This window comes from Bos indicus x Bos taurus, chromosome 11, assembly GCF_003369695.1.
Source record: "Bos indicus x Bos taurus breed Angus x Brahman F1 hybrid chromosome 11, Bos_hybrid_MaternalHap_v2.0, whole genome shotgun sequence".
NCBI lineage: Eukaryota > Metazoa > Chordata > Mammalia > Artiodactyla > Bovidae > Bos > Bos indicus x Bos taurus.
In genome coordinates this window covers 37,993,063-38,018,557 of record NC_040086.1, presented here as the reverse complement: position 1 = coordinate 38,018,557, position 25,495 = coordinate 37,993,063, and the positions used below count along the sequence as shown (strand labels likewise).

At 34.8% G+C, this 25,495-nt stretch overlaps 1 protein-coding gene and 1 long non-coding RNA gene across 5 annotated transcripts in view; one reads left to right on the top strand and one right to left on the bottom strand.

Moving 5' to 3' along the window:
• PNPT1 (polyribonucleotide nucleotidyltransferase 1) overlaps window positions 1-25,495 on the top strand; it is a 41,392-nt gene that overhangs the window by 10,938 nt on the left and 4,959 nt on the right. For 2 of the 3 annotated variants that reach the window (XM_027555331.1, XM_027555333.1), the window contains exons 9-25: window positions 2,802-2,988; window positions 4,146-4,197; window positions 4,498-4,555; window positions 7,174-7,270; window positions 7,761-7,863; window positions 12,092-12,162; window positions 14,116-14,152; window positions 16,084-16,150; window positions 16,243-16,332; window positions 17,498-17,551; window positions 22,542-22,648; window positions 23,113-23,184; window positions 23,270-23,333; window positions 23,656-23,739; window positions 24,062-24,145; window positions 25,029-25,135; window positions 25,225-25,280. In XM_027555331.1, the coding sequence (XP_027411132.1) occupies window positions 2,802-2,988; window positions 4,146-4,197; window positions 4,498-4,555; window positions 7,174-7,270; window positions 7,761-7,863; window positions 12,092-12,162; window positions 14,116-14,152; window positions 16,084-16,150; window positions 16,243-16,332; window positions 17,498-17,551; window positions 22,542-22,648; window positions 23,113-23,184; window positions 23,270-23,333; window positions 23,656-23,739; window positions 24,062-24,145; window positions 25,029-25,135; window positions 25,225-25,280 (1,390 nt within the window). Of the gene's footprint in view, window positions 1-2,801; window positions 2,989-4,145; window positions 4,198-4,497; window positions 4,556-7,173; window positions 7,271-7,760; window positions 7,864-12,091; window positions 12,163-14,115; window positions 14,153-16,083; window positions 16,151-16,242; window positions 16,333-17,497; window positions 17,552-22,541; window positions 22,649-23,112; window positions 23,185-23,269; window positions 23,334-23,655; window positions 23,740-24,061; window positions 24,146-24,969; window positions 25,136-25,224; window positions 25,281-25,495 lie in introns of all 3 variants that reach the window. The other variant, XR_003513349.1, reaches the window with a different exon arrangement.
• The window catches only part of LOC113901221, a 34,076-nt gene continuing 14,780 nt past the window's right edge, over window positions 6,200-25,495 (bottom strand). The window contains exons 2-3 of one of the 2 annotated variants that reach the window (XR_003513350.1): window positions 24,586-24,689; window positions 6,200-6,305 (exon numbers count right to left, since the gene is read on the bottom strand). This is a non-coding gene — a long non-coding RNA (uncharacterized LOC113901221). Of the gene's footprint in view, window positions 6,306-21,458; window positions 22,249-24,585; window positions 24,690-25,495 lie in introns of those variants that run through there. The other variant, XR_003513351.1, reaches the window with a different exon arrangement.

The window sequence follows — 25,495 nt, the reverse complement described above, 5'->3', positions numbered from 1 at the left end:
GCACTGTTTGTAATAGCCAAGACGTGGAAGCAACCTAGATGTCCATCAGCAGATGAATGGATAAGAAAGCTGTGGTACATATACACAATGGAGTATTACTCAGCCATTAAAAAGAATACATTTGAATCAGTTCTAATGAGGTGGATGAAACTGGAGCCTATTATACAGAGTGAAGTAAGCCAGAAGGAAAAACATAAATACAGTATACTAACGCATATATATGGAATTTAGAAAGATGGTAACAATAACCCGGTGTACGAGACAGCAAAAGAGACACTGATGTATAGAACAGTCTTATGGACTCTGTGGGAGAGGGAGAGGGTGGGAAGATGTGGGAGAATGGCAGTGAAACATGTAAAATATCATGTAGGAAACGAGTTGCCAGTCCAGGTTCGATGCATGATGCTGGATGCTTGGGGCTGGTGCACTGGGACGGCCCAGAGGGATGGTATGGGGAGGGAGGAGGGAGGAGGGTTCGGGATGGGGAACACATGTATACCTGTGGCGGATTCATTTTGATATTTGGCAAAACTAATACAATTATGTAAAGTTTAAAAATAAAATAAAATTGGAAGAATAAAAAAAAAAAAAAAAAAAAAGGGCCCTGAGTAGAGTGTTGGTTTGCTATTTGAAGTTCAGTTGGTCTATATCTGAAATTTTTCTGCTGAAAGTTAGTAACTTTCAGCAAAATTAGTAAAAAAAAGAAATTTAATAATTTATCAATTAGTAAATTGATTTGGCTACTTTATAGGGCCATTATGAAGATTAGAGTCAAGGTTTGTAGAGTACCCAACATAGTAACTAGAACCTAGTAAGCAAATGGTTAATATTACTGTTAAGATGCAAAATAAACCATCTTCTAAATGGTCATATATGTTTATCTGCCTTTGTGTCTGAACCACTCCAATTTTAAAGAGATACTAGAGGAATGAACTAAGGCTCTTTACTGTATCTGCAGCATGCCACAGAAACCCAATAGGCAGCCTTCCAGCTGTTGTTCTGACCTGTTCCTATGCTCTTTTTAAAATTAATTTACTGAGGTACAGTTTACATACATTAAATGCATGTTTTTAAATCTCCAATTCTGTGAAAGGGAGAGGAGATGTCATGGGAACACAGATAAGAGAAAGGTTATAACCATCTCCATATCATGGTATCAGAGGAAGCTTCTTTGTGCCTCAAGTGAACAACTGAAACCTAACCTCCCTTCATCCTCCTCCATGTGTATTTGTTTAATATTTCTCTACATTTAGAACCACAACAGGGAAGTGTTACAATTTTTGCTTCAACCATCAAACAGTTTAGAAAATTGCAGACAAGTATTCCAGTGTGTTGTATTTACCCATATTTCTGCTTAATATGTTCTTAATATGGTTTCTTCCTTTATTGTTTTCTTACTGTTTAGAGACCTTCCTTTAGCCATTTCAGGGTGACACATTTTCTTCTTTCTCCCACATTTAAGAGTTTTGATTTCTCCTTCACTCTTAAATATTTTCACTGGGAATAGGATTCTGGGTTGACAGTTCTCTTTCAGCACCTGAAAGATATTATGCCTCTTCCTTCTGGCCTCCATGGTTTCTGATGATAAATCTGCTGTTGTCTGAATTGCTTTCCCATATGGGTATGGTGTCATTTTTCTCTAGCTGGTTTCAAGATTTTTTTTCCTTTGTCTTTGGTTATCAGAAGTTTAATTATGATATGTCTTCCCTTGGGTTATCCTTTGTAGGGTTTATTCAGCTTCTTGAATATGCAGGTTTATGTTTCCACCAAATTGGGGAAATTTCCAGCTATTTTTCCCCCAGTACTTTTCAGCCCTGCCATCTTTCTCCTCTTTCCAAGACAGCAGTGACACAAATGTTAGATCTTCCCTTATAGTTTCACAGATCTGCTTTAGCTGACTGATGTAATTCCAACATGTAAAGCATATAAGATTTTTTTTTCCATTCTTGATTATGCTTAGAAGCCTTAGAAGTGACTTTTTAGAAGTGATTCATTATGACTTTTTAGCCATAATAAATCTTAATGACAACATGATGTGGTTAAACACACTAGTTTGATGGTAGCTATGCATTATATGATCTTAGACTTTGGACAAGTTGAGAGATGCCAGAAATGGCACACATATTCAGCCTTATAGAAACCAAAGCTAAAATGCTAGAAGCCTTACTTTGGAGCTTGCCTGCTTTCCATAGGAGTTATACTTTACAAAACTAAAAACAACCATTTTATGGTAGTAGCTTGGGTCCTCTAGTTGGCTGACTTGAAACAATATCACTGCAAAGATTTCCTGACCCAGGCAATGAATTAGAAAATGTGACAAGGACCAAATTAAGTGGGAGGTCACATCAAATAATTGTTAAACAAGAAATGTTATGGACACCTACTGTGCTGATATTTTAATTTTTCAATTTAAATACATTTTAAAAATAGATGCGTTGTATATGTTAAAGGATGGAATTTTACGGTATTTGAATTATATCTTATAGAGCTGTTACAAAAAATTGCGTGCACATTTCATTTTCTGTTTCATTTTTTAAATGAGAAATTCCTCAGTAAATTTATGAAGAACATATACTTCAAATATCAAGGTTTCTTTATTCATTTACTACTGTTTATATTTTGGAATTGTGTTAATTCTGAGGAAAGAAATCAAAAAGGTAGAAAATTGATCTGTAGTATTTGTCATGTCATGGTCTTTGAAAATGGTAAATTTGACATTTGAAAATTCAAATTTGAAACATTTGGAAATTGGTAAAAGGTTCAATGGCAGTCTTGTTTTCTTTTCTTTTTTTTCTTTTTAGTCATGTTGGAAGCCTCTGCAGAGAATATTTTACAGCAGGACTTTTGCCATGCTATCAAAGTGGGAGTAAAACATACACAACAAATAATTCAGGGCATCCAGCAGTTGGTAAAAGAAAATGGTGTTACCAAGAGGACACCTCAGAAGTTATTTGTCCCTTCGCCAGAGATTGTCAAACACGCTCATAAGTAAGATCATCTGTATAAAAGAAAATATGAAAGTATCACCAAATTTAATTTCCTCTCAGAAATAACTTCTCATGGAAGCAGTGTCCACACATTACTTCCTAAATACCAGCTTTCTATTTTAAGAGTCATTGCCATAAATAACAGCCTAATGCTTTTAGAAGGATAAACCTACATCTATCTTCAAGAACCTAAGTTTAAATCTCAAAGGAAAGGGGAGAGTGAGTGTACTTGTCAAAATTAAGATAATTCTCCTCTCTCTCTGTCAAGAAAGAAGAGTGTAAAGAATAAGATATTTGAATATCTAAGGAAACTTGAGGTTGTCAAAAAGAAATATAGCCACCACTATATGCCCAGTCTTATAATAGTGCCTGTACATAAAGTACTCAATAAATTATGAATGAATGACCAGAGAATTATTTCACTTGAAATAAACTGAAAAAGTTAATATTTCCCTTAGTAGGAGTCTCACAGCCATTACTTAGAGATTAGAGTTTTAACACTACCCAATCAAAGGGTTACCTGCAATAACAGCCAAAATGCATAGAAAAAAGCAGCTGGTTCCATGAGAGTAAGTGAAGAGAGAAAAATCCGAGATGAAATTAATTGAACAGTTAAGGGAAGGTATGTGTGAGTGATGCCCATAATATGTTAGGAGAAAGAAATTTGTGTTCTCCTTCCCTTGTGGCTCAGCTAGTAAAGAATCTGCCTGCAATGTGGGAGACCTGGGTTTGAACCCTGGGCTGGGAAGATCCCCTGGAGAAGGGAACAGCTACCCACTCCAGTATTCTGGCCTGGAGAATTCCATGGACTGAATAGTCCATGGGGTTGCAAAGAGTCGGACACAACTGAGTGGTTTCACTTTCACTTTTTACTTTCATGCATCGGAGAAGGAAATGGCAACCCACTCCAGTGTTCTTGCCTGGAGAGTCCCAGGGATGGGGGAGCCTGGTGGGCTGCCGTCTGTGGGGTCGCACAGAGTCAGACACGACTGAAGCGACTTAGCAGCAGCAGCAGCAGTGTTACAGAGCAATAAATACATATTTTTAATTATGAAATGTTAAGTATTTTAGCCTGTTAAATATTTCAGTCTTGTTCATAATAAACACTGCCTAATGTTTCTACATATTATGCTGACCTTTACTTTTTGCTTAAAATAGACTCGCCATGGAAAAACTCTACACAGTTTTTACAGATTATGAACATGATAAAGTAGGTATACCTGAATTTTGTTTATATAATTGTTCTGGGAATTCTTTTTTGTCATAGCTCACACAATTTTGTTTATGAATATTTGTCATATTTTTATGAAAAGGGGAGTGTGAATACATTTAAATGAATTAAACAGGTAATATTTCTTATAAATCAGTAACCAGTTGCAGTCGTTTAAAGACTATTACCATTAGGGAAATCTGATTACTATTAAAATGTGTTAATTGTATAGTAACTTAAAAAATAGAAATGTTAAATATAAAAGCCATATATAACAACTGAACTTCAACTTTCTTTTAGATTTCCAGAGATGAAGCTATTAACAAGATTAGATTAGATACAGAGGAACAACTAAAAGGTAAATTTTATTTTTCTTTTAGTATAAAAAAATAAAGGAAATAATAGATTTTAAAATTTCAGTTGTTAAGAGATCAGTTAGTCTTATTACTCCTTAGTTTTATCTTTAGTAAACTTGTGATAATGATACATCCCGAAGTTACTGTTAAACTGACTTCTATGAATGGGTAAGAACTGCACCTGACCCAAAGTGAGCACCAATAAATGCTGCTTTGAGGTGTTCCTAATCTTTTCTAGATCAAACTCTTATACTCCAAAATGGGTATCCTTGTATCCTGTCCTATGAAAACCTAAAAGACACTCTTTAAAATTCTTGAGTTTAATTTATAAAGTTGCAATTCTAATATGGTTTGTGAGGACTGAATGAAGAAACCATTTACATCTGTGCCTGGCACATAGCAGGTGTTCAGTAAATGTTAACTGATGTTATTAACATGTGGAATTATAAAATTTAGATTTTAGAGAATCTTTCTCTCTAAAAATTATTAAAAGGATTTTATTGCTTAATAGCAGTCACACAAACTGATGTGTACCACACATGACATATAGTTCTTGTTAATTTTTCTGCTAATAGACAAATATACTCTCACTTCATATCTCAAGACAAAAATTTTGCTGCTAACATCAATATTAAGGCCATTATGTATTTCTATAATTATCTATATCCATTATCTATATGTGTAATTGCCATTGAAAAAGTTTGGTCTTTTCTCACTATATTTCATCCTATTAGGGATTAGAAGTAAGTCAGATAGAGAAGGAGAAATAACATATGACATCTCTTAAATGTGGAATCTGAAAAGAAATGATACAAATGAACTTACTTGTAAAACAGAAAGACACTCACAGACTTAGTGAATGAACTTATGGTTGCCAGTGGGGAAGGAAGGAGGGAAGGGATAGTTAGGGAGTTTGGTTTGGACATGTACAAACTGCTATATTTAAAATGGATAACCAACAAGGACCTACTGAATAGCACGTTGAACTCAGCTCAATGTTATGTGGCAGCATGGATGAGAGGGGAGTTCGGGGGAGAATGGATACATGTATATGCATGGCTGAGTCCGTTCACTGTTCACCTGAAACTATCACAACATTGTTAACCGGCTGTATCCCAATACAAAATAAAAAGTTGGGGGGTGGGGGGAATGCAAAAAAAAAAAAGTTGTAGAACACCTGCTGCCTTATTTAAAAAGAAAGTGATTTTAATAATACATAGTCCTGGGGCTTCCCAGGTGGCGCTGTTGGTAAAGAACCTGCCTCCCAAAATAGGAGATATAAGAGATGTGGGTTCAATTCCTGGGTCAGGAAGATCCCTTGGAGGAGGGCATGGCAACCCACTCCAGTAAAAAAAAGTAGTAGTAATAACACAGAGTCAGATATCTTCTTGACTCTCTGGGTTCATAGGATAATATTTTAAATGTTTTGTTACTAATTATTTTTCTAAGTGCAACCTAGTTAAAGTATAAAAATTCATATTAAAAATTACTCCTGTCTAACAAAAAGACACATCTACCTCTCTGTGGCCATTTCTTATGTTCTGCCCACTTTCAAGTTATATTTAATAAACTAAATGCTTAAGAGAACAGTGCTTAGAACTTGGCATGAATCAACTGTTAAGATAATAAGATAAAGTAGCTTAACATTTAAAAGCATAAGCCTAGACAGACATCTTTATTCTGGTCACAGCTGTCAGTTACTACCTGGGTGATCTCAGGCAACTTGCTTCTCTTCAGGCCTGTTTTTTTCTTCTGTAAAACAGAGATAACAGTAATAACATTTATCTCCCAGATTCCTATAAAGATTAAAGGTATTTAAATAAAAACATGTAAAATACCTGGGTTATGAAAGAACTTGATAACTGTTAGCTAAAAACTAGTCAGCAGGGGGCTTTCCTCACTGATAAAAGAATCTGCCTGCCAATGCAGGACACATTGGTTCAGTCCCTGATCGGGGAATATCCACATACTGTGAAGAAACTAGGCCCATGTACCACAACTGTTGAGCCTGTGCTCTAGAGCTCAGGAGCCACAACTGCTGAAGCAGTCCCACCCTAGAGCCCATGCTTCACAACAAGAGAAACCAGCACAATGAGAAGCCTGCGCACCTCAACTAAAGTGTAGCTCCTGCTCACCACAACTGGAGAAAAGCTCATGCAGCAACAAAGACCAAGCACAGCCAAAAATAAAGAAAAGAAAATCTATTAAAAAAAAAAAAAAAAAAAACTAGTCAGTAGGGATTTTTAATGTATAAAGAAAATTATTCCTCTATTTGTGGACTGAAATAAAAGTTCCTAAAGCAAAACAGTGAAGGAGACTACTCTTAAAAACATCAGTTAAATCTTCTCATAAAATGGTTGGCTGGATATGTCAGATAACAATGAAATAGTTGATTTTAAAGCGCTATTGTTCTGGTAGAAAGAAAACTAGGTTCCCATTAATGGTACAGTTAAGGTATAATAGTTGTCTCTCCTACTTAAAACCTTTTGCTTAGAGGACTAATGTTCAGTCAGCTCCTTTGGCTCAATTCCATAGTTAACTGATTTGACACTGAATTTAAAGAGAAATTTTATCTTCCAAAAAGAGAAAATCTTTGTTTTGGTTTGTCTTTCTTCTATAGAAAAATTTCCAGAGGTTGATTCCTGTGAAATAATAGAATCCTTCAATATTGCTACAAAGGATGTTTTTAGAAGTATTATTTTGAATGAGTACAAAAGGTAAACATATCCTTTTTTTTTTTTTAACATATCCTTTTTTGATGGAATTGAAGCATGTACTGTCTGCAAGTTTCCTTGAAAGTGACAACTAGCTGAAAGCTAGAAACTATGATTTTTTTCCTTCAAATAACAGGAAATAATTATATAATATTCATTTTATAAATGGATACCTGTTGACAAGTGTGTGGATTCTGTTATGTTTTGACTGTCTCTCTCTAGGCTTCATGTGTAGAGCATTGCTTCAAAGCCATGACTGCATGTCAGAATTACCTGCAGAGCTTTTTAACAAGTATATGGGTCACAGCCCCTGAGATTCTAATTCAGTGGGACTTAGGATGGGGCCCAGGTATCTGTATTATTTTTTAAAGTTCTGAAGGTGATTATGATATGCAGTTCAAGTAGAGAACTTTATGGTAGTGATCAAGAGATAATATGTGATTTTTCTGACTTTCAACACTGCTGTAAATAATTATTTCCTTTATTACTCTAGGTGTGACGGTCGAGATTTGACTTCACTTAGGAATATAAATTGTGAGGTAGATATGTTTAAAATTCTTCACGGATCATCATTATTTCAGAGGGGACAGACACAGGTAATATATGTAAAAAGCTACAATTATTTGCTAATACGAGATTGTTTAGATAGTCCTAATAGAAGTACATTTATGTAGGTTTTTAGCATATGGAATATATTATCTATTCAGAAGAAGATCTGATTTTTTAAAAATATGTTTAAAGATAATGAACATAGCAGTTGCCCCCAAGAATTTCCTCATTGCTGTCTGATCTCTTCTTCCTGCTCCCCTCCTTTTCCTTAGGCAACTTTCATCACTGTGAATTAGCTGCATTTTCTAGAATTACCTGGTAGTTTTATTACATTTTTCTTTTAATCTTAGGTATACAAAATTAAGTCACTCATCTCTCTCTTCAGTCACTAAGTCAGTCACTCATCTCTTTCTTTTTCTCTTTAGTCATTAAGTCATGTCCAACTCTTGTGACCCCATGGACCGTAGCCTGCCAGGCTCCTCTGTCCATGGGATTCTCCAGGGAAGAATACTGGAGCGGGTTGCCATTTCCTTCCCCAGGAGATCTTCCCGACCCAGGGATTGAACCCAGGTCTCCTGCACTGCAGGCAGATTCTTTACCAACTGAGCTATGAGGGAAGCCCAACTTTTTTTTGGCTGTACCACATGGCATGTAGGATCTTAATTCCCCAACCAGGGATTAAGCCCCTGTCCCCTTCATTGGCAGTGTGGAGTCTTAACCACTGGACCACCAGCAAAGTCCCAAGTCACTCATACTCCTCAGTTTATGACATTGTCACTGTTGGTCTATTTGAGGCTCTCACTTGTTTTCTCCATGTAGCCTGAACGTCAGTCCTATTCTTTTCCTTTACATAAGCACCTGTTCTCTTATATTTAACATATATTTGTATGCACTGTTTCATGTATGGTAAAAAGCTTTATTTTAATTATGTAAATCACTCATTTTGCCCACCTAATGGGTACAAAGTGGTATGTCATTGCTTTCATTTGTATTTCCTGATGAAGAATGAATATCTCTTTATATGATAGCCAGTTAACATGATAACAGTATAAACCATACCCTGTGGGGTGCATACCTCCAGGGCACTCCTATAGATAGTGTCCCTAGAGTTCAACAAAGTGGTAGCCTTAGTTTAGGTTTGCTCTTTCATGAATTATCTGCTTATATCCTTTGACCAATTTTTTTTTCTTTTTTTAAAATATAGTTTACTGTCTTTTTCATGCTATTTTTTAGTGAATTCTTATGTGTTTTAAATATGAATCCTTTTCAGTGACCATAATTTGTATGATTTGTATACATACAAATTATAAGCCTTCTAGCTTTGTTTGTGGTAGTCTACTAGAGGCATACCTCGGATATACTCCAAGTTCAGTTTCAAGCCAGCACGATAAATATCACAGCAAAGCAAATCACACAAATTTTTTGGTTTCCCAGTACGTATAAAACTTACATTTTAAACTATCTGTAGTCCGTAGTACATGATGGCATATGTCTTCAGTAACTGTACAAACCTTAATTTAAAAATACTGTTAAAAAACACTAACCATCATCTGAGCCTTCAGCAAGTCATAATCTTTTTGCTGGTGGAGGTTTTAAAAATTTCAAGAATTAACTACAATGTGACACAAAGACAAGAAGGGAGTAAATGCTGTTGGAAAAATGGTGCTGATATGCCCGCTTGACCCAGGTTTGCCACAAACCTGGGTCAAGCAACCTTCAGCTTGCTTTAAAAAAAATCGTTATTGGCAAATAATTAAAAAGTTAAACACAATACAGTGAAGTACAGTAAAATGAGGCATGCGTATATTTGTCTACAGTGAGCCTAAAATCTTTGAGATCTTCTTTAAGAAATCCTTACTCCAAAGGCACAGAATTATGCACCTACTATTAACTTTCTACTTTTAGCTATATCTATCTTGGAGTTTATTCCTATACATGGTGTGAGGCAAAACCCTCCAGAGTGAATCAGTTTTGCAACAGTGTTTACTACAAATTCATTTTTTCCCATTAATGTGTAGTCACCTTATCATATTGAAAATGTACATTTTTGAACTATATACTCTGTTCCATTGTTTGTGAGTTCCCTGGGCCAGTGTCAAATTCCTTTAATTATTATAGTTGGGGGATATATTTTAATACCTGAGAGACAAAACCTCCCTTTTTATTCTTCCTTCCCTCCCCCCCAAAATTGTCTTAGCTATTCTGCTACCTTTGTTCCTTCATTTAAATCAGTGATTTAGATTGGCTTTGCACTGACTTTATGGAATGAGTAAAAAATGATACTTTCACAATTTCAATCAGTCTTTCAATAAATATAACCTGTCTTCTTTGATTTGTGTTTTCTTTTATGCCTTTTAGTAAAAGTTTATTATTTTTATTTTTTTGGCCATGCTGAGTCACTTGTGGGATCTTAGTTCCCCAACTAGGGATTGAACCTGGGCCCTCACTATGAGAGTGTGTTGTCCTATCCACTGGACCACCAGGGAATTCCCAAAAATTAAATAGCTCCATTAAGATATTTTGTATACTTTTGTTAATCATTCTGACAATCTTTGCCTTTTAACTGGAGTGTTTTATTCATTAAGGTTCAGTTTAATTATTAATTGAATTTAGTCTGTCATTTGATTATTTGTTTTTTGTCTAGCCCCTCTCTCTTTTTTTTTTTTCTATTCCTTCTGCCTTCTTTTTGGATTAATTGAATATTTTTTAAGATCTCCATTTTAATTTGTGTATTTGCTTTTTAGCTATACTTCTATATTATTTTATATGGTTACTATTGGAGAATATGGTATACATCCTTAACGTTTCATAGTCTTTTTACAGTTAATTTTTCCCACTTCACACAAAGTGAGTAAAGTGCAACCGTTTAGGTATATTTGCCCCTCATTCTATCCTTTATGCTGTATTTACTTCTTGAGTTATATGTTTTACAACTCTACAAGGCAACATTATGACCTTTATTTTACACAATAAGAAAAAAAGATAGACTTTTATATTGACCCACATATTTGACATTTCTGATGGTTTTTATTTCTTCCTGAAGATCCAAGTTTCCATTTGTTGTTATTTTCCTTCAATCTGACAAGACTTACTTTAGTTTTGTCCTTTGGATCTTATGATAACAAATTACTATTTTTCATTTATCTGAAAATGTCTTTATCTTTTACAAAGTATCTTTTTGCCAGACTATAGATCCTGGGTTGATATCTTTTAGCACTCAAAGAAATGGCCTGTTCCTTTTTGTTTTCCTTTTTCTATGAGAAGTCAGGACTCATTCATTTATCGTTGTCCCTGTAATTTATTGTTTTATCCGGGTGCTTTCAAGGTTTTCCTTGTCTTTGGTTTTCAGCAGCATGACTATGATAAGTGTGGTTTTCTTGTATTTATCCTACTAAGAGTTTCCTAAGCTTTAAACCTGTAAATTTGTATCTTTCATCATACTTGAGAAATTACAGCTGTAATTTCTTCAAATATTTTTTCTCATTCTCACTTTTCTCTCATTCTGGGATTGCCAGTATATATGTTTAGGCCTTTTGATATTGTCCCATAGGTCCTGGAGGCTGTGTTCTTTCTTCCCTGCTTTTTGTTCTATAGGTTGGGCAGTTTCTTCTAATCCTTGTTCATATTCACTGACTCTTGCATTATATTTGCATTATATTATTTTTCAGTTCTAGAATTTCTGTTGGTTCTTTTTTATGTCCTTGAATATAATTATAGTAGCTGTTGAAAATCTTTTGTCTTTTAATCCAACATCTGAATCCACTCAGGATGTCTCTATTCTTGTCTTTTCTTTTAAATGGGCCCCTATCTTCTGTTTTCTTGTAGGTTGTATTGTGAATGTTGTGAATGATACAGTGTAGGGTCTCTGGATTATATTATGTCCCTCCAGTCTTCTTAGATTGACTTTTTAAAATTTTTTCCAGTTTTAAGCAGGAAGTTTTTTATTGGCTGAACTTTTTTTGAGGATTCCTTTATGGGCAGGTTTATAAGTACTCCTCTTCTTGTCCTCCTCCCCCAGCACTCCTAATACCTTTCATATGTAGTCTATGTGATATTAGACATCTGGATTATTGAAATTTACATATAAATGATATGTAAATTATATAATTTCTAATGTTTACTGTACCTTGAATAAATGTTTATTGTACCTTGGCAAGCTTTGAATAGAATGTACTTATTTCTTTAAAAGCTAAATGAGTTTTTCACATGTTTTTCATTTTCATCTTTGTTGTTAGTAAATTAAAGCCTGAAGAATTTTATTTTTTTCTTTTTTAGGTGCTTTGTACTGTTACATTTGATTCATTAGAATCCAATTTTAAGTCAGACCGAATTATAACAGCTATAAAGTAAGTTATGTTTCCTGGTTATGATGTTATAATATATAATTCATGTGGCATATTATCATTATTTATTAAAGCCTGTATCTCTATACTTAATTTTTCTGTTTACCTAGTAGTGATTGCAAGGGTTTTTCTGTGCTATATTTGTCTCCTGACTTACTTATTCAAACAAAGCATTTAATTCTCTAACATGGGTACATTTAGTTTATTCTCTTATCTCTAGAATCATTACTCTGGATAGATTTTTCCAGAGTATTTTTCCAGATTATTTCCATTAATAATAAGAATCCCAGTTCCCAAAAAGAATCCGGAAGTTGTTAAATGAAAAAAACTTATCTATTTCTAAGTACATTTGAACTTGTGTTTTAAAAAATACTTGATTCTCCTGCTCTATTCCAAAAAAGTCAGCAGTAAAATCATGTTGATCAATTTTATATGATCAGAATCTATATTACAGTCCACACCAACATTTCTGCAGCAGAGTTCTGAACTCACAGCCACAGATTTTCCTCAGTGCCTAACAGGGTTGCTTCCCTTTCCTTTATTAAGGGTCTCAAATGACCAAAGGACCACCTCCCATTTCCTGCTTCCCAGCTGATAAAGATAATCCCCAGTACCTTCAAGATTGTTGTTGCTTAGTCACCATGTTGTGTCCAACTCTTCGGTGCCCCGTGAACTGTAGCCCACTAGGCTCCTTTGTCCATGGGATTTCCCAGGCAAGAATATTGGAGTAGGTTGCTATTTCCTTCTCCAGGGGATTTTCTTGACCCAGGGATCAAACCCAAATGTCTTCGCGTCTCCTGCCTTGGCAGGAAGATTTTTTTACCACTGAGCCACCAGGGATGCCCATCTTCAAGACAGCATCACTAATTATTTTTCACGTACCTAAGAAAAATAACAATGTAGCTGCATGTATAAGACTTGAATGTTCATCATAATCATGATTCTTTGTGGCAGGGAGCTCTTAAACTTCTGTATTTTAAATTCCCACCTAGGCCAAAACTTGGTTGCCCTGTTCTTCTTCATGCTGACTCCTTTCTTCTAGGAGGCAACACAGCTTCATAAGTGTGTGTACTGGCTTTGGCCAGGGTACCTCTCTGCGTTCTAGTCCCAGGTCTATAACCTCTGTAAGTGAGGTGGTACATATCACACGTCTATGCTGGTCTTTTGTCTTCTCACCTTATAAAGTGCAGGTATTTGGCTAATGATCCCTAGGCTCCTCTCTAGCCCCCTAAATCAATGATTGCTTTAGTCTTCTGGAGATGTCTTGTTTTCAAGTTTCTTTACAAAAAGCTGTAATTTATGGTTGTACAGATCCAGCCCTGGCTCAAGACTTTCTAAATCCTCTGTACAAAGAGGTGCCTTTTGTAATTCCACTCAAAGGGAACACTGTTTGTGCCAAGAACCTGTGTTCCTCAGTTAAAAAAAATTTGGTTTCCTGCTTCCAGGAATTTTTTCTTCTCATCTTTATTCTCCCCAATGTTGTACATTCAATAACAGTTCTCTTTTCGATCTTTTCAAACCCTGAAAAAAATCTTTGCCTGTCAGATCCTCTGATTGTTCTCAGTAATATCATTTCAGTTATTGATTTTCATTTCACGTTTGACTTAGAAGATCATAACTGAGATTTAAATGATGTGTTTGTAACATTTAGGATTCTCACTAGTTATTAATGCTTTAAAATGTGTCTATTGTCTTAGTATTTAAGTCTAGATATCTAGTCTTTATTTGAAGCAAAATTGTTTTCTTAAATCTGTGTAGAATTCCTTCAAAAGCCCCAACCCTGGTCAGGGGACACAACTGACTCTGACATTCATCCTTCTAATTCTTCTGGTATTCAGTTTCAGACCAATTTTCCTTAATAAACAGTTTTTTAAATTCCCTTACATCTTTTTTCATTGTTTATTGAATAAATTTATATCTACATGGTATCTTTAATATTATGCTTTTTGTTTGTAGTGGAATAAAAGATAAAAATTTCATGCTGCACTATGAGGTAAGGTGAATTTTTCCCAGTATTTTATTTTGAAAGATTTTTACAGTAGATAACCTGTATATCCACCACCTAGGTTCCTGCCATTAACATTTTACTATGCCAGTTTTATCATATATCTGTTAAGGTTTGGGCACTTATTTTAATGCTTGCAGAGGGATTTAGAGAGTAGAGAGACAAGTAATACCTTTCCAACCAACAACATCCTGTTCTGAGTCAATACATAAAGGCTAAAGTATAGTAGACAATATTGTATTAGTCAAAGAGTTGTAACTGTTCACATCTATATCCAACAAGTGGGGCTTTTCAAATACTTCAACTGGCAAATCACCATCTCCCTTTAGTTCACGTAAATGTTCATATTTTTACTTATTTGATTAGCAGCAAAAGAACTTAGGTATTTAACGTTAAATTATTTTATGTATGATATCAGTACATGTAATTGAGTTTTTGATTAGCTTTCCTAAGGGACCAGACGTGACACAGCCATATAGCACTCTTAATTTTAGTATTTGAAGCACACAGCTTGGGAGACTAGTGTAACAGCAGCAGGCCTTTTGAGTGGCTGCTATTGGCTGCCCAGAATCCCAGCATCTCAATTTTGTTGAATCTGCTATAGCTAATAGAGAATATTTCATGTAGAAAATATATGCTAGAGAATATCTAAACCTGCAGATTCTCACAGGTTTTAAATCCCTAATATCCTGTTCGGGATATATACAGATGCTAGAGAAGCCAGAGAGGAATTATAATTGATAAGGCAAATCTTAGGTCAAGAACTGAAAAGCACATTGCAGTCTTTAAAAAACATCTTTATAAAGACTTTAAAAAGGGCACCTGCAAAAAATACAGCTCTAGCTGATAATTGGGAAAAGAGGTGAGGACAGAGGCAGGAGAAAGATACGGGCTGTATTGCTATTTTATTTGATTTTTTTAAAAATCTTTTTATCATAAAATACAGATACTAAAAACCATATAAAACAAAGGATGACTTAATGAGTTTTCATAAGACAGACATCCTTGTAACTACCACCAAAGTCATGGAATGTGTCCAGTCAGTCCTTCCATGTTTTTCATCCCAGTCTTAAAAACCTTCTTTCCCTAAAAGTAACTACTCTTCTAAGTTTTATATTAATAGTAACCACTTCCTTGGGTTTCTGTCACACATCCCTAGATACAACAGTGTAGTCTTGTCCATTTTTTTTTTAAATTTGATATTCTTTAAGTCTCTTTTTATCTACAGGTCTCTCCTCCATCATATTCTTTTCTTTACAGTCTTTCTGTTGAACTCCCAGAGCCATCTAACCTGTAGTACTCCCTACAGCCTGGGTGCTAATTGCACTCATGGTACAGTTCAGTGGTCTATCTCCTGCAAATTGACCACTAGATCTAGAGACTTTATCAGATTCATGTTCCATCTCTCTTTGTAAAAAATATTTAGTTAAAGTAAGTAGAATTCCAGATTTTTACAGGAAATTTCAGTTTAAACAACTACATCTAGTTTACATTCTTTTAAGACAGTATATCAATCAAATAAAATAGTTTGCAATTCTTGGCTAAAGTAATACCCTTATTGGAAAAGATCTGTTTCCTTGATGTGCATTTTTTTTTAATGTATATTTCTTATATTATAAAAATATAGTATTTTGTTATTGTTAACAATTTAAATATTATAGAAGTTTGAGTTGTAAATCCTCATAACCATCTATTTCCTATCCCAAGTCATATAAACACTAGAAATAGCTACTTTTAGCAGTTTGGTATATGTCTTAGGGGTCCAGACATTTTCTGTGTGTATGAATGTACTTTTTTCCTTTTTTTTTTTTTTAAACAAATAAGGGATTCTATTTATATTTGTAACTTATTTATATATACGGGATATCTTTCCATGTCAATTGTATATGTACGTGCTTTTTTTTTTTGCTTGGTTTAAGTTTCCTCCCTATGCAACTAATGAAATTGGCAAAGTCACTGGTATAAATAGAAGAGAACTTGGGCATGGTAAGTACAAATCTCTGTATGTACATGATTTTATTAAAGAGACTTAGCATTTTTTTTTTGTTTTTTGCTCATTATTTTCTGTTCTGATTTAGGTGCTCTTGCTGAGAGAGCTCTGTATCCTGTTATTCCTAAAGATTTTCCATTCACCATAAGAGTCACATCAGAAGTACTAGAGTCAAATGGTATGGTTTTGAAACGTTTTTCCTATTGAAAAAGAATGGACTCCCTGTTATAGTTTTAGCTTTTCATAAGTAATGTTTCATTACATTTATTACTGTAGTACCCAAAGGCAATGCAAGAGAAAAATGTGTTTAATCATATACTTGTCTGAATCTCTGTTCTTACCTAATGTTTTGAAAACAATATAAAAAAATGTTTATCTTTGTGTCTCTCTTACAGTAGATCAAGTTTTGGTTGTTTCCTTATTTTTATAAACAAACCATAGAGCAAGGCCAGCTTGGAAAGAGGAAGGGGGGTAAAATATAGTGAACCATTAAGCAGGGGACACTTATGTATCATAAATAAAAGAAGATATCAGAGAGAAAGGCTGGGTTTAAAAAGTCAAATTTATTTTTTTATTTTTTCAAGAGAAATTATCTTTTTTTTTTTTTGCCATGCCATGCAGCTTGTGGGATTTTAGTTCTTTTAGATCTCCAGCCAGGGATTTAACCTAGGCCTTGGCAGTGAGAGCACAGAGTCCTAACCACTGAACTGCCAGGAAATTCCCAAAAGTCAAATTTAAATTGAAACTCATTCCACAGGTCAAGGGAAGGTAACATAATCATTAAAGGCAGAAAGGGCTCAGGATTCTCAAACATGTAGCCTATCTAGATCAGACGGTTATAGATATTTTGTAAAAAATACCAAAGTTCAGAATTTAAACTAGGACTTTCAGTTCTTTACTGGGTGTGATTAAGCTATAGCTTATGGCCCAGCGAGAGAGCTAGAGCCCTTTATTTTTAACTGCCTCCTAGTTAAGCAACAAAAGAGGCATGCTGGTTTTTCTGGTAGTTTCTTAGAAGCAGAATCTCTAGTACTGCTGTCCAATAGAACTTTCTGTGGTGACAGAAATTCTCTTTCTCTGTGCTGTGCTAAATTCAGCTAAGGGACTGAATTTGTTTCAGATAATTTAAATTTAGCCACACGTTGCTAATGGCTGTCACATTGTCTGTGCAGCTCTGTACTCTGTGGTTTAGGAGAGCTTGCCTTGGAAGTGCTTTTAAAAAGAAGGAAAGAATACTGAATATTTAAATTATAAATGAGTAATTGTAAGGAAATAACTAACAGCAATTTTCTACATTTAACAAAAATCAGTATTAGAGCAAGTATTTTCCTTTGTTTTTATAGGGTCATCTTCTATGGCATCTGCATGTGGTGGAAGTTTAGCATTAATGGATGCAGGTAAAAGAATTATGTCTCAAAACTACCAAAGCTTATTTATATAATATAGACTTAATCAGTAATAAAATATAGGATTTTTTTAAATTGTATTTTAGCAAGACTTGAAGAAGTCAGATTACAGATTACCAAACCAGGCCAGAAGGATGATAATTAAAAAGCACAGTTTCAACTACAGGTATCTGCTGAAATTCTTATTCTTGGCTAAAAGTAATAAATTGAAATTATTTATTTGGTGACCCCTTGGGCTTTTGAGAGCTCTGCAATTGATACCATTCACTAAGGAAGATTGGCTTAGCAAACAGAAGTATTAGGACCCATAAAGGAAAATAATTTATGTAATCTTTCAGTCATTTGAAGCAAACCCTGGGAAGAAAGCCACTCATAGACGAGTACACAGAACTTTAGGAAGGAAGACTGCAAGTGGTTCAGTATAATCTCTGGATCTGAAACACCAAAAAGGAAAGAAGCAGCATGTTAAGAGACTCTGAAAACAGTATCTGCCAATTACCAGTGATGCTATCTAAGAAGAAAGAGAAGAGGAACCTAAAGACAAAGAGGCCACACACAGTTCCCTATAAGTTCTCACATTTACAGTACAGAAAAGGAGAAAGAAAGGATGATACAATGAAGAATGAAATGAAAGAATGGTCTAAGTGTATAATGTGTGTTCAATCACTCAGTCATGTCTGACTCTGCAACCCCATGAATCGTATGTAGCCCATAGGCTCCTCTGTCCATGGAATTTTCCCAGCAAGAATACCGGAGTGGGTTGCCATTTCCTTCTCCAGGGGATCTTCCTGACCCAGGGATTGAACCCACATCTCCTGCATTAGCAGGCGGATTCTTTACCACAGAGCCACCATGATACCATTATCTAAAAACCTTAAAACAGGGCAAAGCAAAAAAAGCTAAAGGCAATTAAAGGCACTTTTCTAGTTCTGTTCAGTGGAAGGAAAACATAACCTGATATTTAAGGTAGCTGGTTAAAATACCATTTCTATTTTCACCTTCATATATTAATTCAAAAATCTTTATTGTATGCTAACTCTGTACCAAGCACTGATCTAAACTCTTGGGACTTGGTGGTGAACAAAACAAAGGCTCTGTCTCATGCAGCTTGCATTTATCACTCTTACAATCTCATATTGGAAAACACAGAACAAATCCTGAAAAAGGTGAACTGAAAGATAAAAGATTACAAGAGAGTCTTTATCTGCTCTAAATGAATTCAGATCTTCAGGTCTAGACAAAAATTCATCCTAAGTAATGAGAATTTCAGGATAAGATAACTGAACCAGTTTGGCAGTGTTGGAGAAATCATGGAGGTTAGTATACCAAAAAAACAAAGAATTCTTACTTTTGAAAGATATATGTATTTCCTGTAAAGTGTAATAACCCAGTGAACTTGACAGTGACCCTAGTGTATAAGTATTTTAACAAGGAGGTAGAAGAGAGTCACTCCAAGTAAGCCATGCCACAGAGCAGAGGGAGGATGGGGCTTGTACAGTGTATCTAGAGCTCAGCTTAGCAGTTTGTGACCTTGGCAGAAAAGGCTGCAGAAATTGATAATGGATGATAAGTATACCTTGTGTAACTAGTTGAAGGGTGAGCAGCCAGGACTAGATAATCTGATCGTAGGTAGGAGAGAGTTCTGAATTGGAGCTTGAAGATGGTCCATCCTAAACCTTGTCCTTAAAAACTGACTAAAAATGTTATTGAATTTACTAAGAATACTAGTCTGCCAATAAAAAGATACTAATAAAAAGTAGTATGTGAATAATGTGTTAAATGACAGTTTTGATCTCTTAAAAAAAAAGTTAACATTAAAAAATAAGGAGCCAAATAGAAAAAGAAGTTAATAAGAATGAATGTCAGATTCTATGGGAAGAGCCAACAAATGGTATTCAATTCAAATAACATGAGTGCTTGAAATGTCTTACATCAGACGCTATCTATGCTATAGGGATACACAGTTTTTTAAAAGTTTACAGGAACAAAAACAAAAACTAACACATCAAAGAGATAATACAAATATGTACAATACGGATGAAGAACTAGGTTGAACATAATTGGCTTCAGAGAGACAGCTACATTTCATGTGAATTTAAAGGCTGAATGGTTGTTGAGCAGGCATATTATAATGCCCATATTTCATGTGAAAGGAGCATGTGCAAAGTTATGAAACAGTATAGTGTGTTTCTGAAATATATTTGAAAGGTGTGATGATGTAATACACTGGGACTGTATTTCAAAGATCATTATTATAGTAAGGAGTTTGAAATTTTCCCAACTCAGTATTCCATGAAAGAGAGTACCACAGGATGTTGATTGTTATATACTATGAAAAAAAATATGTTTACACGGGATTAAACAAGTTTGTTTAATATGGTTTAAATAAACCTAAATAGGTTAATGTGAATATTGAATCTCTAGGAACAGGATATTTCCCAAACTTTTTGACCACAGAACTTACATAAAAAATTCCTGAAAGCAAGTAATGGGGAACTTGAAGGATTTTATAGAGAAAAGTAGCATGATGTGAATCTGCTCTTCTTTTGGCGGTAGTTATTCCTAGCTTACATGATAGACGTAGGCGATGACGTGGGAGAGAATAGGAGCTGGGGTAGCGGGTAGGGGAGCTAAAAATCTGAAAACTGGACAGGGAAACTCTTGCCAGGGGGAAAAATAGTGTGGACTTGGACTAAAAAAGTAGCAATGGATATTTCAGTATTTGGAGGAAAGGACAAATTTTCTACAAAAAAAATATTTAGAGGATTAACCTCTAATCAGATTTTTGTGACTTGATTAAGGTGAAGGAAATGAGGAAAGAAGTGTTGATTCTAATATGTCATAGCTTTCAATCAAGACAGGGAATGCAGGAGAAAAGGGTTTTATCGAGGGTGATTAAATTTTGAAATTTAAAATTTTATATTTATTTACATATTTAAGATGCATTAGGGACATTTGGACCCACTCCAGTGTTCTTGCCTGGAGAATACCAGGGACAGGGGAGCCTGGTGGGCTGCCATCTATGGGGTCGCACAGGGTCAGACACAACTGAAGCAACTTAGCAGCAGCAGCAGCAGGGACATTTGGTGACGGACAGGGAAGCCTGGCGTGCTGCAGTTCATGGGTCGCAGAGTCGGACACGACTGAGCGACTGAACTGAACTGAACTGAACTGAGGGACATTTAGCTGGAGATATCCAGCAGGCAGATGGGTTGTACAGATCTAGGTTTAGCAGAGAGAACCAGGTAGGAGGGGTAGATTTTTAGTCATCAACATTATAGGTGATAGTTAAAACTGGACGTAAAGAATATGAAATGAGATCTCTACCACATTCCTTTATGCCAAATAAGTTTCAAGTGATCAAAACTTTAAACTTCCTTTTAAAAAATTAAACAAGATTTTATGAAACTCCTGGACAGAAAAAAATAAAGCCTTTCTACGGAATTCCCTGGAGAAGGCAATGGCAACCCACTCTTGATGGGGTCACAAAGAGTTGGACATGACTGAGCGACTTCACTTTCACTTTTCACTTTCATGCATTGGAGAAGGAAATGGCAACCCACTCCAGTGTTCTTGCCTGGAAAATCCCAGGGACGGGGGAGCCTGGTGGGCTGCCGTCTATGGGGTCGCACAGGGTCAGACACGACTGAAGCAACTTAGCAGCAGCAGCAGGGAATTCCCTGGCCATCCAGGGATTAGCACTCAGTGCTTTCACTACTGTGGCCTGGGTTCAGCCCCTGGTTGGGGAACTAAGATCCCACAAGCCATGCAGTACAGCAAAAAAATTTTTAAAAAAGAAAACCTTTCTAAGCAAAATCCAGGAACTATGATTATATACAAAATCCTATACAGGAAAAAACACAAGAAAATCAACAGACTAGAAAATAATATTTTATCGTGTATTTCATATTTATATTTTATTTACTGTAACAGTCTACATATTTAACAAAGGTCGATCCATATTAAAAACTCTTGTAAATCAATAACAAAAGACTAACAACAATATAAGAAAAAGGCTGAAGGCCATGAAGAGCCAGTTCACAGAAAAATATGGTTTAAAAACATTTTTTAAAAGTTCAACTTCACTAATAAAAACAGAAATCAAGTTAAAAAGAGTAAGTTACCATCTTTATCATTCAGATGGCAAAGGTCAAAAGATTTAACAAAAATTAACAAGAATGTAGAATAGCAGGGAGCATCATATACTGCTGGTAAAAGTATAAAATACTACACACTGTGGAAGACAGTTTGACATTATAAGAAATGTAAATCCACACCCGCTTCAACTCAGTAACCCCACTTCTACTGTGTAGCTTATAAACACATACAGGGAGTACTCTGCAGCTATTCAAAAGAATAAGATAAAAGATTAGACTCACATTTAGATTCCCTGGGTATAATTTTTGGGAGGATACACAAAATCTAATGGTGCTGTCATGGGGAAGTGGACTGAAGGACTCAGGCTAAAAAGATTTATCAAGTACATGATTATTTTTCAAAAAGAAGGCTCCAAAAGCAAAACACAAAGAAATGGATTAATTTCAAAGTTAAATTTGCCACTATTAGAGAAGTTTTTGTTGAGAACAAAGAATTATGTTAAAGGACTTTTATTATATATTTAAGAAGAAATGAGGCAGGCAGATGATTTATTAAGGCTTCCATCGCGGCTCAGCTGGTAAAGGATCTGCCTGCAATGTGGGAGACCTGGGTTCAGTCCCTGGGTTGGGAAGATCCCCTGGAGAAAGGAAAGGCTACCCACTTCAGTATTCTGGCCTGGAGAATTCCACAAACTGTATAGTCCATGGGGTCGCAGAGAGTCGGACATGACTGAGTGACTTTCACTTTGACTTCCTCTAACTTAGTTTTGATAACTGTCAATATAGAACACCATCCCCTTATATTAAAATGTCAACAGAACAATGAATAACCTATGTTCGGCAGATACATGCACACTGTACACAAATTCTTTTCTCAATTACAGGAGTTCCAATTTCATCTGCTGTGGCAGGTGTGGCAATAGGATTGGTCACCAAAAACAGTCCTGACAAAGGTGAAATAGAAGACTATCGTTTGCTGACAGATATTCTGGCAAGTATATTCACATTTTCAAATGTTTAACGGTGAAGATTATACACACTTTGTAAACAAAGTGCTTAGAAGAATGCTAGTGCTGGAAAAATAGAAGTCCATCTTCTTAACTTTCTCCTGCATATCTGCCTTGGATTTTATAGGATATGAGTTAAAAACAAATATTACAGTATGAGTATTCATATTGGCTCACTTTAGGATGATTATAAATTAGTCCTTATGCATTTATGGGACATTATCTAAAAATAAACTGATTTTCTAATGAAATATATGTAACTTAAAACTCCATATTTTTTTGTATTTAATACATGAGTTTTTTATTTTATTAATATGTGAAATATATATGTTCTAAAGGACATAGTTCACTTAGAAGCTATTTTTAAAAATTCCTCTACAGTGACTATGGGTGAGTTTCACTTTTGTTTAAAACTATTATTATATCATAATTTTTTTAATTGTTTAAGGGGATTGAAGATTACCATGGTGACATGGATTTCAAAATAGCTGGAACTTCTAAAGGAATAACTGCATTGCAGGTATTTTAGAACCTATTTTATTTTTAAATAGTTTAATTATATCAGAAATCAATATTTATATAATTTTTTGGCTCTTCCATATTAGGCTGACATCAAATTACCTGGAATACCAATAAAAATTGTAATGGAGGCCATTCAGCAAGCCTCAGGTACGCCAAGCCAGTATGCCTGATTCTTCTTTCATCACTGTCTATGTGTTAAATGTGAATTATAATGCCCATTAGGCTTATTATTTAAAATAGGCTTATTCTAAAATACTGCTTTAAAAAATGAAATTTAATGTGATAACCTAAATCAAGAAGTATTAAGTTTCTAGGTACATGACTATCACCAAAGTGGATGACCAGTGAAAATTCAGTTTTTACAAATTGCCTCCCCAAGATAGGATTTATGGAGAGGGGAATAAAAGTAGAATTTTTAAGGTAATTGAGATGCGAAGAACTTTGATTATTATGTTTTTATTTCTTCTAGTGGCAAAAAAGGAGATATTACAGATAATGAACAAAACTATTTCAAAACCTCGAGCATCTAGAAAAGAAAATGGACCTGTTGTAGGTAATACATTAAAATTATTGATTTGATGATAAGGTAAACATTATATGGAAGTACACTGCTATTTAAAAAATTTTTTTTAATCTATACACAAAACAATTTAAATGCTTTTATAGTTAAAATACTTTAAATTTGAGGGGATAATCTGAAACATAAGAACTTTTTTAGTCACGTAGTAAACTGTTTTTCTGTTTCATACTAAAATATTTGTACAAGTGTCTTAGCCAAGTCTTGACTAAACAGTACATTTTTAGGTTCATACATACATATGTATATATATGAATGAATATGAATTATTTCTATTTTTGTCTATGCTACATTTCAGAAACTGTTCAGGTTCCGTTATCAAAACGAGCAAAATTTGTTGGACCCGGTGGATATCATTTAAAAAAACTTCAGGCTGAAACAGGTAAGAGTTGTACGAAGTTTGGGATTTTTTTATTTAAGTCATGTAAGTTTGCCATTAAGTTTGCCTCTACTGTGTTTCTCCAAAAATATGTTTGAGAAATGAGAAATGTAACACTGACATTTCAGTGAGATGAGAAAAGGATGTAACATCGACATGTCTTTATTTCTGTGTATGCCTCTTAATTAGTAAACGATCATCTTTAATTATATTCAAGAAGAGTGACTTAGAATTAATCCTTTTTGCGTCAACATTTTAAAATCAGACATTTAGAAAAACTACTTCTTCACGTTAGAAGAGTTTTCTTTAATTTTTCTTACTATGAGTTCTGTTTTTCACTTATTTATTTAGACTTTTATTTTCTTTAGAGAATATGTGTAGAAGTAGTTGCTTTAATTTGCTTTTTTTTCTGGAATCAATCTTTGGGATACCTAGTCACTTACCAGCTTTGAGGTTATAGAAGGAGCATAAGAAGTCAAGTAACCATAGGCAGTTCCCAAGATTGAGAAATGACATGATTTCATCCCTCATCCATCCGATGACCACTCTAAAAAGAGGGAAAAAGAAGAAACGGTGAGGAAAGTGTTCTATAGTTTCTTCTAATTAAAAACACAAGAACCAAAATTAGAACTTAATGTTTTTTCCCACCAAGAAAAGGGACACTGTTCACTGTTGTATCCCCAGGGCCTAGTGCAGTGTTGGATACAGAGCAGGTGTGCCGTGTGTATTTGTTGATGAACAAATCCCTTCGTGATTCCTTGTGATTAAACAGACAACCCTGCCCAGCTACTTCCAGGTCACCCCCTGCTCTCAAATTTACTTTTAAGGCTTTTCTCCACTGGAATGAGCAAGTTAACTTCAATATGTAAAATTATCTTTCTAAAAGGAGTCACTATTAGCCAGGTAGATGAAGAAACGTTTTCTATCTTTGCACCAACACCTAGCGCCATGCATGAAGCAAGAGACTTCATTACTGATATCTGCAGAGATGATGTAAGTATTGAGCTTTTGATAGTTACTTTTTTTCCTACCTTTTGTTACTGTTTTCTTTATGAATCTTATGGTTTATTTTGTACTTACAGCAAGAGCAGCAATTAGAATTTGGAGCAGTGTACACTGCCACAATAACTGAAATCAGGTAATATCAACTAAAACAATATGCTACTTTTTGTAAGATTTTATATTATAACCTCGTATTAACTTCACATTTGCATTATTTATTTTGAAAGTATAAGGTGTTTAGATTATGTGTGAAATGCCATATAATCATTATTCTTAAGATAAAATTTATTTTCTACACCAGTTTGTAGATTTTCATGAACATGGTTCTGTGATGATTATTATACTAATAGA